Source organism: Procambarus clarkii, chromosome 26, assembly GCF_040958095.1.
Source record: "Procambarus clarkii isolate CNS0578487 chromosome 26, FALCON_Pclarkii_2.0, whole genome shotgun sequence".
NCBI lineage: Eukaryota > Metazoa > Arthropoda > Malacostraca > Decapoda > Cambaridae > Procambarus > Procambarus clarkii.
Genome location: NC_091175.1, coordinates 11,568,752 through 11,584,533, shown reverse-complemented (window position 1 = coordinate 11,584,533; position 15,782 = coordinate 11,568,752). Strand labels below are relative to the sequence as shown.

The 15,782-nt window shown below is 35.1% G+C and overlaps 1 protein-coding gene across 7 annotated transcripts in view; it reads right to left on the bottom strand.

Moving 5' to 3' along the window:
- Positions 1–15,782, bottom strand: part of LOC123756624 (small G protein signaling modulator 2) — a 162,090-nt gene that overhangs the window by 9,905 nt on the left and 136,403 nt on the right. For 6 of the 7 annotated variants that reach the window (XM_069331899.1, XM_069331902.1, XM_069331901.1 and 3 more), the window contains 7 exons: positions 13,922–14,018; positions 12,605–12,712; positions 7,783–7,991; positions 6,536–6,660; positions 6,127–6,306; positions 3,395–3,504; positions 2,053–2,220 (listed from right to left, as the gene is read on the bottom strand). In XM_069331899.1, coding sequence (XP_069188000.1) covers positions 2,053–2,220; positions 3,395–3,504; positions 6,127–6,306; positions 6,536–6,660; positions 7,783–7,991; positions 12,605–12,712; positions 13,922–14,018 — 997 coding nt within the window. The remainder of the gene's footprint in view (positions 1–2,052; positions 2,221–3,394; positions 3,505–6,126; positions 6,307–6,535; positions 6,661–7,782; positions 7,992–12,604; positions 12,713–13,921; positions 14,019–15,782) is intronic. The other variant, XM_069331904.1, reaches the window with a different exon arrangement.

Here is a 15,782-nt window from a genome sequence, read left to right as displayed (position 1 = left end):
GGTCTTGGCCTCCACCACCTTCTCACTTAACTTGTTCCAACCGTCTACCACTCTATTTGCGAAGGTGAATTTTCTTATATTTCTTCGGCATCTGTGTTTAGCTAGTTTAAATCTATGACCTCTTGTTCTTGAAGTGCCAGGTCTCAGGAAATCTTCCCTGTCGATTTTATCAATTCCTGTTACTATTTTGTATGTAGTGATCATATCACCTCTTTTTCTTCTGTCTTCTAGTTTTGGCATGTTTAATGCTTCCAACCTCTCCTCGTAGCTCTTGCCCTTCAGTTCTGGGAGCCACTTCGTAACATGTCTTTGCACCTTTTCCAGTTTGTTGATGTGCTTCTTAAGATATGGGCACCACACAACTGCATATTCTAGCTTTGGCCTAACAAAAGTCATGAACAATTTCTTTAGTATATCGCCATCCATGTATTTAAATGCAATTCTGAAGTTAGAAAGCATCGCATAGGCTCCTTGCACAATATTCTTTATGTGGTCCTCAGGTGATAGTTTTCTATCTAGAACCACCCCTAGATCTCTTTATCAGAATTCTTTAAAGATTTCTCACATAATATATAGTTTGTGTGGGGTCTATGTTCTCCTATTCCACATTCCATAACATGACATTTATTAACATTAAATTCCATTTGCCAAGTGGTGCTCCATATACTTATTTTGTCCAGGTCTTCTTGAAGGGCATGACAATCATCTAAATTTCTTATCCTTCCTATTATCTTAGCATCATCAGCAAACATGTTCATATAATTCTGTATACCAACTGGTAGATCATTTATGTAGACAATAAACATCACTGGTGCAAGAACTGAACCCTGTGGTACTCCACTTGTGACATTTCTCCATTCCGTTACATTGCCTCTGATTACTGCCCTCATTTTTCTATCAGTCGGAAAATTTTTCATCCATGTTAGAAGCTTACCTGTCACCCCTCCAATATTTTCCAGTTTCCAGAACAACCTCTTATGTGGAACTCTGTCGAAAGCCTTTTTTTCATCTTTTGATTTGTTTCTGCAGGGGCCATTTACTTTGTACTCTGTTCTATATTTTGTTTTTTGCTGCATGTGTGTCTTTGACTGCTTTGTTTGGGAGCCAAACAGAGGTGCTGAGATTTTACTGGGGCTCACATGATTGTTTATATGACACACTGCCACCAGTTGTAACCAGGTTGCACTTGGTGTGTCTGGCGAGTGGCCTGTGCCGAGGTTCTCTGCTTAGCTAGCTGTCTTCAAACCCTAGTAATCCCCTTGCAGGTCTTTGGTGTGGTTGTTTCAGCCTGTGGAGCCTGCATTTACCATATGCAAGTTTGAAGGGTGCTCATCATATTTGCTACCAGATGATGGTTATTCTCTTTGCCTCTACCATGCTGCAGATTTCCCCTGTGTGGTGGCAAATTATCACTTGCTCTATGTGCCTCTGTGAATGGGGATGGGGGTACAGATTTTGGCTCTGGTTCCCTGGCAGGCCAAACAGAACTCCCACATCTGATGTGACTCAATTGCATGGCTCAACCTCAGCATGATTGATTCAGGGAGCCACTATGGCTCATCCAGAAAGAAGAATTTCATTATATTCAATGCTGGGTTTTCTATAGGTAAAATTGTTTTCTATTTGCCATTGTCAGGACTGGATGAATGTTAGGTTTATTGAGGTACCCCATGGACAACAGCTGACCTTCCCTAGGATGCAACTCACAAAAGTTGCCTAACTTCCAGGCTCAGTACATATTTACTGATAAGTGAACAGACACATCAGGTGTAAGGAAACATGCATAAACTTCTTGCCCTGCTGGAGATCGAATCTGGGAATTTTTGGTTGTGAACTGACTGCACAGACCACTGCACCACAGGTCATCTAAATACTGTAATAATACTTTGAGTGATTATAAAGATTGGTAATTATTTTGCAGTTTTTCAGCACTTAATAATCAAAGAATCCTCTTGCATGATTCCTAAACAATTGCAACTGTTCTTGCAAAATCTGTCATTATACTTTAAATTATTGCTAAACAAAAAGATTTTGAATACCAAAAAAACATACCATTGAAGAATTTTATGATATCAGTGAAATCCATATTGTTATCAAGAATGATGTCTCGATAATATTCCACTAAGGCCAGGGCAATAAACAGGACAAAATGAGCTGAGGAAACATTCCGAGCTGCCCATATTGCTTCCCATACCATGAATACATCGTCATACACTAACTCTGAAAATAAAGAAAAAATTTACGTATATAATTCCTAAACTTGCTAAGTAGAAAAATTTAAGTGGCATACAATAATACTATACTGCACTGCAATGACAAAAACAAGAAAACTTGAGGAGTGTGTATAAAAAAAAAATAGGCTTAGTGTATGTAATGAAGATAGAGTGCTTGAAGAGGTTGTATACTGGAAATAAAGAATGCTTGAGCAGTGCATATAATGAAGACATGGGTGATTGATGAGTGTGTAAATGAAGATAAACAAAGGGTGATTCAAGTGTGCATAAAATAATGACAAAAGGGTATACAAGGAGTACAATACAAATAAACACTTAAGAAATTGAAAAATGAAGGTAAAGTGAAGTTGGTGAATGGGGACAATGAAGTTAAACTAAAGTCTAAAAGGTGGTTATGTTGAGGCTTGACCTCTGGGCTGCACACCTGTTTATAACTAACAACTCCCCATTGTGCAAGAAAATAATTAATTCCCCCCCCCCCCCCCCCCCCTTCCTGTCCCCCCCCCCCCACACACAAAAAATGCATTCCATCCCTCTCACTGTTCTGAAATACGTTTATTTTCCCCCCCACTGCCATTTATTCACTGCTGCTCTCTGAAATAGGCTGAAATCTGCTGATGGTGTTGGCTTTTCCATTATAGTTCCTGACAAAACTGGGTACAATGAAGACAATGATTGAGGACTGGTATTATAAAAACAATGCTTGAAGACTGGGTACAATAAAGACAACTATTGAGGACTGGTATAATAATGACAGTGCCCGAGGACTGAGTACTGTACAATGAAAACAATACTTAAGGATTGGGTGTAATGAAGAAAAAGAAGTAGACACAATGAAGACAACAGAAGCTTGAGGAGTTGGTCCAATGATTATGGAGAACAAGAGGAAATAAAAACTGCATGAGAAATCATTCATAATGGATAAGATAGATATATGAGATCACGAATAATATATTTGTTTTGACTGAATAAACAGTGTATTGAATGGCAAATGAAAGCATGAAGTGATTGGAGATGTGAAAAATTACAGAAAAATTGGTAGACAAAATAAACTGAGTATTTCCTCCATGAGGCATAATGATGGGTAATTAGGGATGTGGTTAGGGATTGGTCTAAAGGGAAAAACATTCTAACTACAACATCAATCAATAATTACAAACCTCTCTTAAAATCGAGGAGGAACCAGCGGTAGCAAAAATAGAAGTGGGTATAATCCCCATTTTGGTGCATAAGTTCAAACATTTCTGAATCCAGTATTTGAATCAGTGATCTGAGGGAACAAGACATGGTCATAATTACTTATGTAACAAGGGAGGTTAGAAAACGAGTCTTAAAAAAGTAAACATCTCAAAGACCTATATAGTACTCTTATTCAAGTTAACTTATGAAAGAAAAATGAATATTGTATACTGAAAACTCTCGTAAAATTTAAACAATAATTATGATTGTTTTAATAAATTCATTCACTGAAAAGACTGCAGTTTAAAAGTAATAATAAAAAGAAATTCTGATGAGTATAAGGCAAAGTTTAGTTAACCTATACAAATGAGAGAACATTCTTGTAAGAGTGACAAGCAGAACTATACACAATGAATGTATTCAACTACTATAATATTCAACTATTTGTAATATTCAATATTACAAATAAAATAAAGTATAGTACATATATGGAAATAAAGGGAAACATGAACAAAACACAGGGCAACTAGAACTGACAATAACCACAGTGGCCCAAGTGATCAACAAATGACACTGACGACATGTTGAGGGTTAAAGAACTCAAAAGAAAGCAATCTAGGAGTGCTTTTGGATAGTAACCTCACCAAAAGACCACATCAAAGACACTGTGATAGGAGTGTATGCTACACTTGTTAGTGTTGGTCACTAACATGACCCATCACAAACATCTGACACTATCCTAAGAATATACATAAGGTTTTGTAAATATTTTAGTAAATGAATGCGTGGATGGGTGGGTGTGAGTGTGGGTGGGCATATATGGGTGTGAGACAAGAGAGTGTGGGAGAATGCAAGAGAGTGTGGGTTTGATAATGGGTGTAAATAATGTCAAATGTATGTGTGGTCCTTATCTAAACCTCTTCATCACTGTGACCTCGCCCCTGGGTAAGAGTGGGAGAGGGAGTTGGTGGGTGTGAAGAGGGAGCCAAATCATGGCCGTCTTTTCTGGAGAATACAGGTGAGCATCCCATGACTTTGTTATATAATAATAGTGTGTGCAATTTCAATTGTGGGTCACTAAATGAAAACCACATTATGGCAAAAATAAGCTGTGTAAATGTGCATTATATAAGGGTCAACTGTAGCTGAAAAACTTAACCTTGAGCAAGGCTCAAGTGCATTGTTCCTATACCTTCTTTTCTTTTTCTAGTCAGGTGAAATGAGAGGCCAGCCCATTCTTGTGAACATTCCCAACGTCATGAAACTAAAGTGCCCTACCCAGCGTACTAAAGTGTCATAAGATACTAAATTGCCCTAACCTAACCAACCTAACCAACCTTTCCATCTGTGAATGGAAAACAGGATATTTAGGTCAATTTCATAAGCTGCTACCATTTTCTTGTACATCAGTTTTTGGCATACGGTAAAGTATACATCAAAATGTGACATGCTATATCAAGAACGGGTTGGAGAGGCAGGCAGAGCCTTAGTAGTGTGTCCTGTTGACCTTGGTGCTGACAACGACAGTTGGGAGTAGCTTCAGGGGCGGCCAATCCTAGGTGGTCTGTTTGATGCTGAATAGTTCTTGGAAAGGTTTTGGGCGTAGATGAATTAGAGAATAAAAATTCTCTACTTCATTCTGAGCTGGATCAAATATTTTCTAGTGTTTTCATTCACCCAAGTATGATCCTGTGAGGACATTTGAAAAGATCAATGTAAAATGTTGATCTTCGTGATTGTGTATAGTCTGGTACATGGGAACAGTAGGTCCTTGCCAAAGAGAGCAATTGAATGCTTTGATCAGAATTTTTTTTTAACATTTTCAGTTTCCATGAACGCCGTTGGTGTTCAAAATTTTTCTTTTGTGTCCTAGCCGGTGACACGAGCGGCATCCACATTTTAAAATATTTGTTAAAAATTTAAATTTTATTTGATCAATCTGGGAGTGGTTTTAAAATGAGCGCTTTTAGATTGCACACAATTTGATACCAAAATGAAAGATGTACAGTAACACGAAAATTGATGTCGAATACTGGAAAGATTATAAACACTTTTTGCGTCCAAAATTTAAAATGTTTGTTAAAATTCCATTTATTGTGCTATTATTATGGGACTAGTTTTGAAATATGCGCTTTTATATTATGAAGAATTTGATACCAAAACGAGCGACATAACATGAAAATTGATGTTATCAAACTGAACAGGTATACACATCAGGTTGCGGGTGTGATAATTGGTGCTCGTTCACGGATAACTTTAGGCTTGCTAAGGGGAGTCACGCCAGGCTTTTGAACAATATATGTATATACAGTACACCTGCAGGGAATTTAATTGCGAACACAATGATATCAAAATGAACGACGTAGTACGAGAATTAAGGTGAGAAAACTGAAATGAGTATACACATTTTATTGATTTTGTGCGCTCGTGGGTAATTTTTGCCTCACGCCGGGCTTTTGGACCTTATATGCATATACACCTGTGGGGAATTCTATTGCGAACACAATGTTACCAAAACGAACGATGTAGCACGAGAATCAAGATGAGAAAACTGAAACGAGTATACACATTTCGGTGTGGCCACACACTCGAGCGCACCGCCAGGAGCAGTTCGTGCATACAAACGGAGCGCATGCCCGGGGCATGAAAGTGTTAATTTGCTTGACACTCAAAGCCCTTATTGTTTTTAATATCAATTGAACACATATCAAACCTCATATTAGCAAAGTGTTGATCCATTGCACCACCATTTGGGAAGTTGTGAGACATACGACCCATAAGGTTGCAGAAGCAGGAGTATGTGGCTGCCTCATCATCAAAAATAACCAGGAGTGGTGCAACTAGATCACACATTCCTTGCATATATCCAGTATCAAGGTGCTCCCACACGTATCTGAGGGAAAAAGTTTAATTTGTGAGAAAATAAAATAAAATTCTAAATACAGGTACTTCTATAGCCACCTAGAGGAAAATAAAGAAACCAAAAACATTCACTATTAAAACTGCTAATTATTAGTTGATGAACCTTGTATTTCATAGTACAGAATAATTACATCAAACATAATTTTTTATCATGCATTATTGGCTTTGCCACTTTCCAAATAAAACATGGATTTACTTACGTGCACATTACATTCCGCAGCTTCTCCAGGTTATCTGGATTAAAATACCAGTAGTTTCTATCACATCTTTGCACATCTTTATCAATGCGATGCAAATTCAGCCCAAAAGTTTCTAGCAGTTCCATCTGGTAATGACATTTGTGTAAAATATTAAAATTGCAATGTTAGTAAATTTTCTAATAAATATTAAATACAAAGTTGGTAAACTGTGTAATAAAACAGTAAGTTTAGCACAGTAACTATAATACATATAGTGCTGTATGAGTGTATGCACTAGATAAGCTAGATTTTAAAAATGCCTTTAGTCATGTCAGAGGAGAGTGTGTTCTCTGAGCCATTTCTCACCTTTTTATCCTTACATCTAGTCATGCTATAGTGGTGACTCAAAGTTTCTCTTTGGGGAACATTAAGTTAATCTGTTAAACAGATTAACTTAATCTGTTGACTTAAAGGTGTCCAACAGGCTTGCCCCCTAGGCTCCCCCCCCTCTCCTCATTATTTTCTTAGCCATTAAGGAGATTTTCTTAGCCATTAAAGGGGGGGGGGATGATGACATTCTTACCAGTAACTCTGATACTCTCCTTGAGGACATCAGCAAAATCCAAGAGCTAGGAGTTACAGGAGACTTTTTCACACTGGATGCTTTAAGAATGAGATTTAGATCTGCTCATCTCAAGAAGATAGGAGCAAATCTAAGTTTCATTCTTAAAGCATCCAAGTGTGAAAAAGTTTCCTGTAACTCACACATTATTGAACAAGTAAAAGATGTCCTGCCAGATATCTACACAACTGAAGCAATGGATTGCACCTGTTAGGTGCCCCTCTTGGTTTGCATGCAACTGAGAAGATCCTAGATGTAAAAATCACTGACTGCATGACAGGATTGAAAAAATTGCTCATGATGCTTTCTGCCTTCTCTCCAGATGCCTCTCTCTACCTAAGCTAATTTACTTTCTGAGGTACTCCATCCCACAGCAGCTTCAAGTTAAGTGAGTCCTTTTGAAGTCCAAGCTAGAAAAAGTCCTCGGTTTTCCGAGGAAGGCTCTCTTCCAAAGGAAGAGATATGGCAGGTGCTATGGTGAAGGTAAGATAACTGGCTGAGAAACATTACCCAAGTTTACATAAGTGTGACGAGGTCCAAGGACATTGACCAAATATTTAATTTCGTTCTGCTAAGATTCTAACGAACAGTATTTCTATAAAAGAATAGAATTGCTTGGGTTTAACCCTCATCAAGGAATACTTACTGAATAAACTCCTCCTTGTGAAGATGCTGGGGAAATGCAAGATGATCTAGATTCTAAACTGTGGCCATCTTGATTTTCTTCAACTGCCAAAGTATCCATATTTTTATCATCATTATTTTCCCCATTTTCTAAATTGGCATCTCCATTCCCATTTTCTGTAATACTTTTGACCTCATCATCAGCAGCACCTTCATCCTCCATACCATTCACTGGAAAGCATTTAAAATGTTATCATCTCGGATAATATTGTAACAAAAGATTATGATATTGATTTATCTCAAATTCAAGAAAATAAGTAAAAATTTTGTAAAATATAGTTAATAATATAACACACATCCTCTAAAAATTTACAGAACCTATAGCTAATATGGATGGAATGTACAAAACATGGACTGTTGTATATAAAATCATGTAAAGTACTATTGGAATTCTAAAGGGCACAATACAAAGAGAAACAAACTAAATAAATATGCAGGAGTTAGCAGGCATTAATATGCTAAATATGCAGGAGGAGTAAATAGGTATGCAGGAGTTAGTCATTTTGTGGGGTTTCATCCCAGGGAATAGTCAGTAATCCAATTTTGGGAGACCTCGATATGAGCCTAACATGTACATGTTTTATAAATGTTTAAATACTGTACAGTACTTGTTTTAAATAATATATATATACATATATAAATATATATATGTCGTACCTAGTAGCCAGAACGCACTTCTCAGCCTACTATGCAAGGCACGATTTGCCTAATAAGCCAAGTTTTCATGAATTAATGTTTTTTTGTCTACCTAACCTACCTAACCTAACCTAACCTACCTTTTTCGGCTACCTAACCCAACCTAACCTATAAAGATAGGTTAGGTTAGGTTAGGTAGGGTTGGTTAGGTTCGGTCATTCCTAACATTCCTACGCTAATGAGAAAAATCATTCCTACGCTAATTTTAACTACAATAAAACAAAATTGACCTCATACATAATGAAATGGGTAGCTTTATCATTTCATAAGAAAACAATTAGAGAAAATATATTAATTAAGGAATACTTGGCTTATTAGGCAAATCGGGCCTTGCATAGTAGGCTGAAAAGTGCGTTCTGGCTACTAGGTACGACATATATATATATATATATATATATATATATATATATATATATATATATATATATATATATATATATATATACACATATATATATATATATATATATATATATATATATATATATATATATATGCAACAATGATCACAAAAATATGTATATATATATATATATATATATATATATATATATATATATATATATATATATATATATATATATATATATATATATATATATATATATATATATATATATATATATATATATGCAACAATGATCACAAAAATATGTATATATATATATATATATATATATATATATATATATATATATATATATATATATATATATATATATATATATATATATATATATATATATATGCAACAATGATCACAAAAATATGTATATATATATATATATATATATATATATATATATATATATATATATATATATATATATATATATATATATATATATATATATATATATATATATATATATATATATATATATATATATATATATATATATATATATAATATTATATATATATATAATATTATATATATATATATATATATATATATATATATATATATATATATATATATAATATTATATATATATATATATATATATATATATATATATATATATATATATATATATATATATATATATATATATATATATATATATATATATATATATATACTGTATATACATACAGACACAATTTTAATAATAATTCATTATGTCGGGGGGGGGCAGGCAGCCAGTGTATATAATATTAAATTAATAATAAGGTAGTAACACAACACAGTGTTATTAGTGTTGGAAACAGGTTTGAGATCAAATAAATTTTGTTTAGCTTGGGACTAGGCACAGTTCATAAAATATATGGGGTAACTGATGCGTAGGGCCCAGAGGAAAAGAGAGATTAGAACACTTTAACAGATGTGTGGTTTGTTCGTCATCATCTTCAGCCATGTTATTGTGACTAATCATCTGTAAATTCTTTATTATTTGTGACAGACATATTTGATGTGGCTAACCTGTAATAATCAATATATCTGTCCAGCTGTGTGTCATAAATTTTTCGTGAAGCCAAATATTCTTGGTGTCTTTAACATTTAATTTTTATTAATAACTTTTCTTGATTTATTGATTTTTGTTGATTATTCCTGTGATATTTCTACCAGAAAATTACCCAGCAATCATCATATGTAGTATGGGGAAGAAAATCTAATACCATCACTTCAGAGTGCCAGCCATTCTTACATTCCTCTTCAATGCTGACCCCGAGTTATCATTGGCATACTGACATCTGATCAGGTTCTATCTTCAAAACAGCCTGAATGTTACATGAATTTACCTGAGTACTGTTATCTTTATTAGCTTTAATGGGGACTGGAAACCTATTGCTAGTTTTCACATGTGTCTTTTTAAATTGACAGTATTTCTGTTATTGATTTGAAGACTATTTCCTATTGTTTGTATTTCCTATTGTTTCATTTGCATTGTGGCTTCTGAAGCTAAACAAATATTTATCCATTGTTTTCTCACATACAATATTTTGAAGAAGTGTTCAAGTTTTGAGTCAACCCTTAAACTGCGCAACACGTCATATGACGTGTTGTATATATAATAGTGTATAGCAACATGTCATATATAACGTGTGTATATATATAGTGTAATGACAGCAAAAGGAGTGTTGAGAGAAGCCATTTTGGTGAGAGAGGTGGTGACATCTGCATGACTTGTCATGCTGGGTAAGGGTGGCTACTATGGTTTAGTAGCTTTAGGCTTTGTATGTACTAGCTCTATCTATTAATCCAACAAACTTTGTAAAATCTCTTTATGTATGTACCTTACCTAAATAAACATTTATTTATTTATTTATGGTCTTTGGGCACTATACCGCCTTAGTTGAACAGTTATGGTGAACAAAATATGTAGATACTTATATATAATATGTGTGTATAGGGTAATAATACCACAACAGTATACTTGAAGGAGGAATGTTAGTGAATCTGGCCTTGATCCAGTGACGATGGGAGGGAGGGAGGGAGGGAGCAGAGCACGAGTTGTGTGTGGCCACCTGTTTCTGTTTGCCGTCACCATACAAGATTAGTGGTTCGCTATGGGGAACACAAATGTAGATACTTATATATAACCTGTGTATATAGTGTAATAACTGACAAAGTATTTGTTCACTGTTTTATGAACATAATAATTGAATCAATAATATGCACACCATAATTTTGAGTACAACGATAATTCACACATTTTATTATATAAACATATCGCACTACATACTATTGAATAATATTAGAGCAAAAAATCAATCAGAGACATTGAAATAATTAGGTAATTATATCTTTGTGGCAACCCCCCCCACCTGACAGCTGAGGCGAAGCAGAACTCCCCCGACGCTTGCTGAGTCAGCGCCTCTTTTTTGCCAGACTTCCCCGACTACTTACGATTTTTGCCAGACTTCCCCATCTACTTACGATTGTGGCTACTTACGATTTTTTTTTATTATTTTTCCCATGATCGGAACACAAATTAACAGGTTAAGATGAAACAAAAAATTATATATTTTTTTTTTTGTTATGCCAAATTGGGTAACAAACACCAAATTGCCCTTAGCAACACAAGGGTTAAGCAATTTGTTCATTGTCTTAAAAGTCTATTATATCATCTTTATCATGCTTTGTTTGAATAGTTGTCAAGTCTTAAAGCCCCCAACATATACCGGCTTACAAAATGACTATTATAGGATGATTTTTGTCATTCTGCACAGAACATTTTTCAATGATAAAATGCCTTTCTGAAAGTATGGTCCAAATGCTTGAAAAGTTGGTGGTATAATGGTAAAAGTCTAAATTCCTTATTAAGACTACTCAATAGTTCGGTCGATAGAGCTTCAGCCTCACACGCATGGGGTCAGTGGTTTGAGTCTCCTAGAACCCAGGTGAATGGAGTGCTATAATGGTGATGTGTATACTGCAGCTCAATGGGTTCTTCCTAAGTTTAGTTCTTATTATTCTAATGGCTTCTTATATAAACATGTTAAAATATAAATTTTTGGCATAAGAAATTATTGTTACATTTTATTTTGTTAAAACAAGTTAAATATTTTAGAAAATATTGCTATAATGGATAGTTCGTAGACTATTTTGAGTACTATTTATGGGATGAATGTACCTTATAAATAAGTAATTATCAAAAGACGGCACCAAACCGGGAGGGCTATGTAGCATCATCATGTACCTTATAAAATATATGTACTTTAAACCATTATCAGCATCTTATGATAGATGAATTGAAAATTATTTGCATTTGTATTAAAGGATTTTATTCACTTTAAATACGTATTATTTTTATATATATTTACTCTGGAAATATAAGATTAATGAATTATAACACAGTATCAGAAATTATGTATAAAAATACAAATATTAATAAAGAGTATGTATATACAGTATATCGTAACAATAACATATTTAACCAAGTTTACACATTGTCAGATATGGCTCAAGGTACAGAATACAGAGCTATATGTTTGTGTAAATGATTTGGTTTAGGTTTTACATATGATCTACTTCACTGGGAACACCTCCAAAATTGCAATTCCGACAGAAAAAGCCAAATCAAAATATTGCAGAGCTGCGAGGTCACAAAACGGGCATAAGAAACACAATGACTACACACCTACGTCAGAGTGGCTGCCACTGTCTAGGGAGGCTTTGCTAACTATAACTGGGGTGGTGATGGGGGTATTACATGTCTCCACGGTGAACGAGGCACTAACACAGGCTGCTGTAAGAACGGAAACACTAAAGATACACACAAACACCAATGCTACTAGAGTAAACAAATAAGAAAATAAAATATGATTGGTGTTATCGGTGCTATTAGAGAAAATAAACTCTTAAAAGGGTTTATTATATTAATAGAAAATAATATTAGCATGAACATATTAATGGATGAAAACAAACAATATAAGTAGGTGATACTGTTTTGGCTTCTGGAAATAAGATAAAGTACATTATAGGGTATACATGAGTAACATACAGTATATCGAAACACTATAATACACACTGCTACCCTATACAACATTTCCTACTTGACATGTCTACTCTCAATAATTCATCAATTTACTTTTTGATATACAGTACTCAATACTGTAGTCCTTTTACTCTTTAACTGAACCTGAATTTTATGACCAATGCGTATACAATTACAATTTCTCGCTATATCTCTCTCTCTCGCTATATCTCTCTCTCTCGCTATATCTCTCTCTCTCGCTATATCTCTCTCTCTCGCTATATCTCTCTCTCTCGCTATATCTCTCTCTCTCGCTATCTCTCTCTCTCTCTCTCTCACACTCTCTCTACACACTAATACACATGCAAAATAAATAATTTATTGTTTCTCTGGATAAGGATGTAACTCAACACATCAAAACAATAAGCAGTAAATGCATCAAAACATTAAACTACAGTACTTGGAATAAATCTAGTGAATATAGTCCAATTCCACAGCTAAAGGAATAAAGTGACACTTTGCATTAAATTACAAGTAGATATAAAATATGTTTAGCTAAATGTTTGATGCAAAAGTAATATCACTACCACATTCTTTAAATTTGGGTTCATCTCTATGCTGGGTGAAAATAAATATTTTCTTATACTGTACTCTCATCATACACTATTTCATACATATCTGAAATCAACTTATATTACATAGCTAAGAGGCTAATTTGCTTGCAGGTGAAGGATTTAAGGTAAGTTTTACCTGTGCAAGGCCATGTTGACTTCATAAGGACCATAGGTGCTCTAAGATTTGTTTCAATATAGAAACTGCTTGAAATTTTGAGGGTTTCGTAAAGAACAAGCACCTTCCTTTGTTCTCTCTTAAAAATACATTTTACACTATCACTTGTTATATGGAATGTAAATGGTCAATATTCTGTGAGCATGGCTGTGCAGTCAAATCAAAGATAAATCATGAGTTAAAATTATTTACTTGCATCACTTGGAGTGGGGATGTGTTCTGCTGTGTTATCCGCCTCGTCAACTTCATTGCCTTCTTCTACACCTTCATCAGGTGTTACCACACACGTCTGAACACAAGAAACTATATAATATATATATTTCAATAAATAATAAACCATCCAGACTAATTCAATAAGCTAATGTGAATAATAATGGGTAATGTAAATAAACATCAATTTTATTTGAAGATGCATGAGATTTTAATATCTATTTTATAACTGATAAACTTTTTAAATAAAAATCCAGCATTGAATGTAATGAAACGCCATTTTCTAGGCGAGCTCCGGAGGCTCCCTGAAGCTATCCAAACTGATATGTGCTACGTATATTAGTTTGGGGTCATCAGTCACAGGAATCCTTATGCCTGCGGGGAACCATGAGCCAAAACCTGGCTCCTTCAGAGTGGTACAGGGAGAAATGGCCTACGAGCACTTTACATTTAAAGTATGTCGTAATTGCCATCTACCGGGGAAGCACCCAGAAACATAGGTGAAACAAAACAGACCACTCTCTGGTGAAAATTGCGACCTACATCCGAATATAGCAGAAGAACTTCCCCGAAAGAAAACGAACAAGCAACACTTCATCCAACTTCCACTCACCAGTTGGCAGCCCACCACTCCCGTTATTGAACAATGAAGACCGCCAACCGGAGGGTGGGAGGGTGTCAGGGAGCCTCCGGGGCTCAGCCAGAAAATGGTTTTTCATTCCATTCAACCCTGGTTTTCTGTGGGGAGCCACATCGGCTTCCTGAAGCTAAATACCCACAGATATGTAAAACCAGGGACTTATCCAGAAGGCAGCAGCACCACAGGTCTCAAAGCAAAAAAGAAACTGACGGCCATGACAGTCTTCCCAACGCAACACAATGCTTGAGAGGGCCTGGGACGTTCATGAGATACCTGGTGGCCAGGACCCTGTTCGACCTCCAAAACCACACGCCTGAATGTCAACCCAAGACATACTACCTCACATCATAGGCACGAGGGCAGACCACAGGCTAGCTAGAATTAAGTACACTGCGGACAATCTGAGACAGACAAGCCCTGGAACAGGGAACCAGAGAAACCGATCAACCCAGACTTTCAAATTACTACAAATTATCAATGTATATCTCAATTACTATTTTTAATACTGTACACTACTCTGTTTAACTGTTCACCTTGTAAATTACAAATCACCCAAAATTCCCAGTATGCACCTCATCTACTTTGTTAGCATTAAAGGTTGCCCAAAATGTTAGTGGTGTTACAGTAGTGGTTTTCTGGAATGACCACTTAATCATCAAAATTCTGAGTAGAATAACCCATTGTACCTTCTTGTAAATAAATAAGTACAAATATAAATAATTAAGTAATCTTGGATCAAGACTAACCAGATAGATCTTTATGTCATGTCGAAGATACAGTACATAAGGAATGTTGTGTTATGAATGCTAAGCTGTGTCTGGTTTTGTATACCAAACAGGTAGAAGGATGAGAACAAATGCGCTCTGTCAGATGAGAATGAGGCCGGAGTTGACACAAAAATGAAGTGGATTCTGTGGAAGTATACTGAAGGGAAATGAGACAAAACAAAAATGGAGAATGAGAGTAATGTGAAAAATGATGTAAATAGAAAAACAGAAGATTAATGAAAAGCTCTGAAAAAATTAATCATCATTTTTGGATCTCCACATCTTCATAAAGTTTGTGTATACAGTCCAATGTTTATATAACTTGGTCCCCTAAATTGTGGTCTAGCTGCCTGTGGCACCACTGAGTGTTTTGCCTGACCCAGCTTTGTTGTGTTTGTATCTACCACAGCTATTGAAACCTTCCTACACAACATAA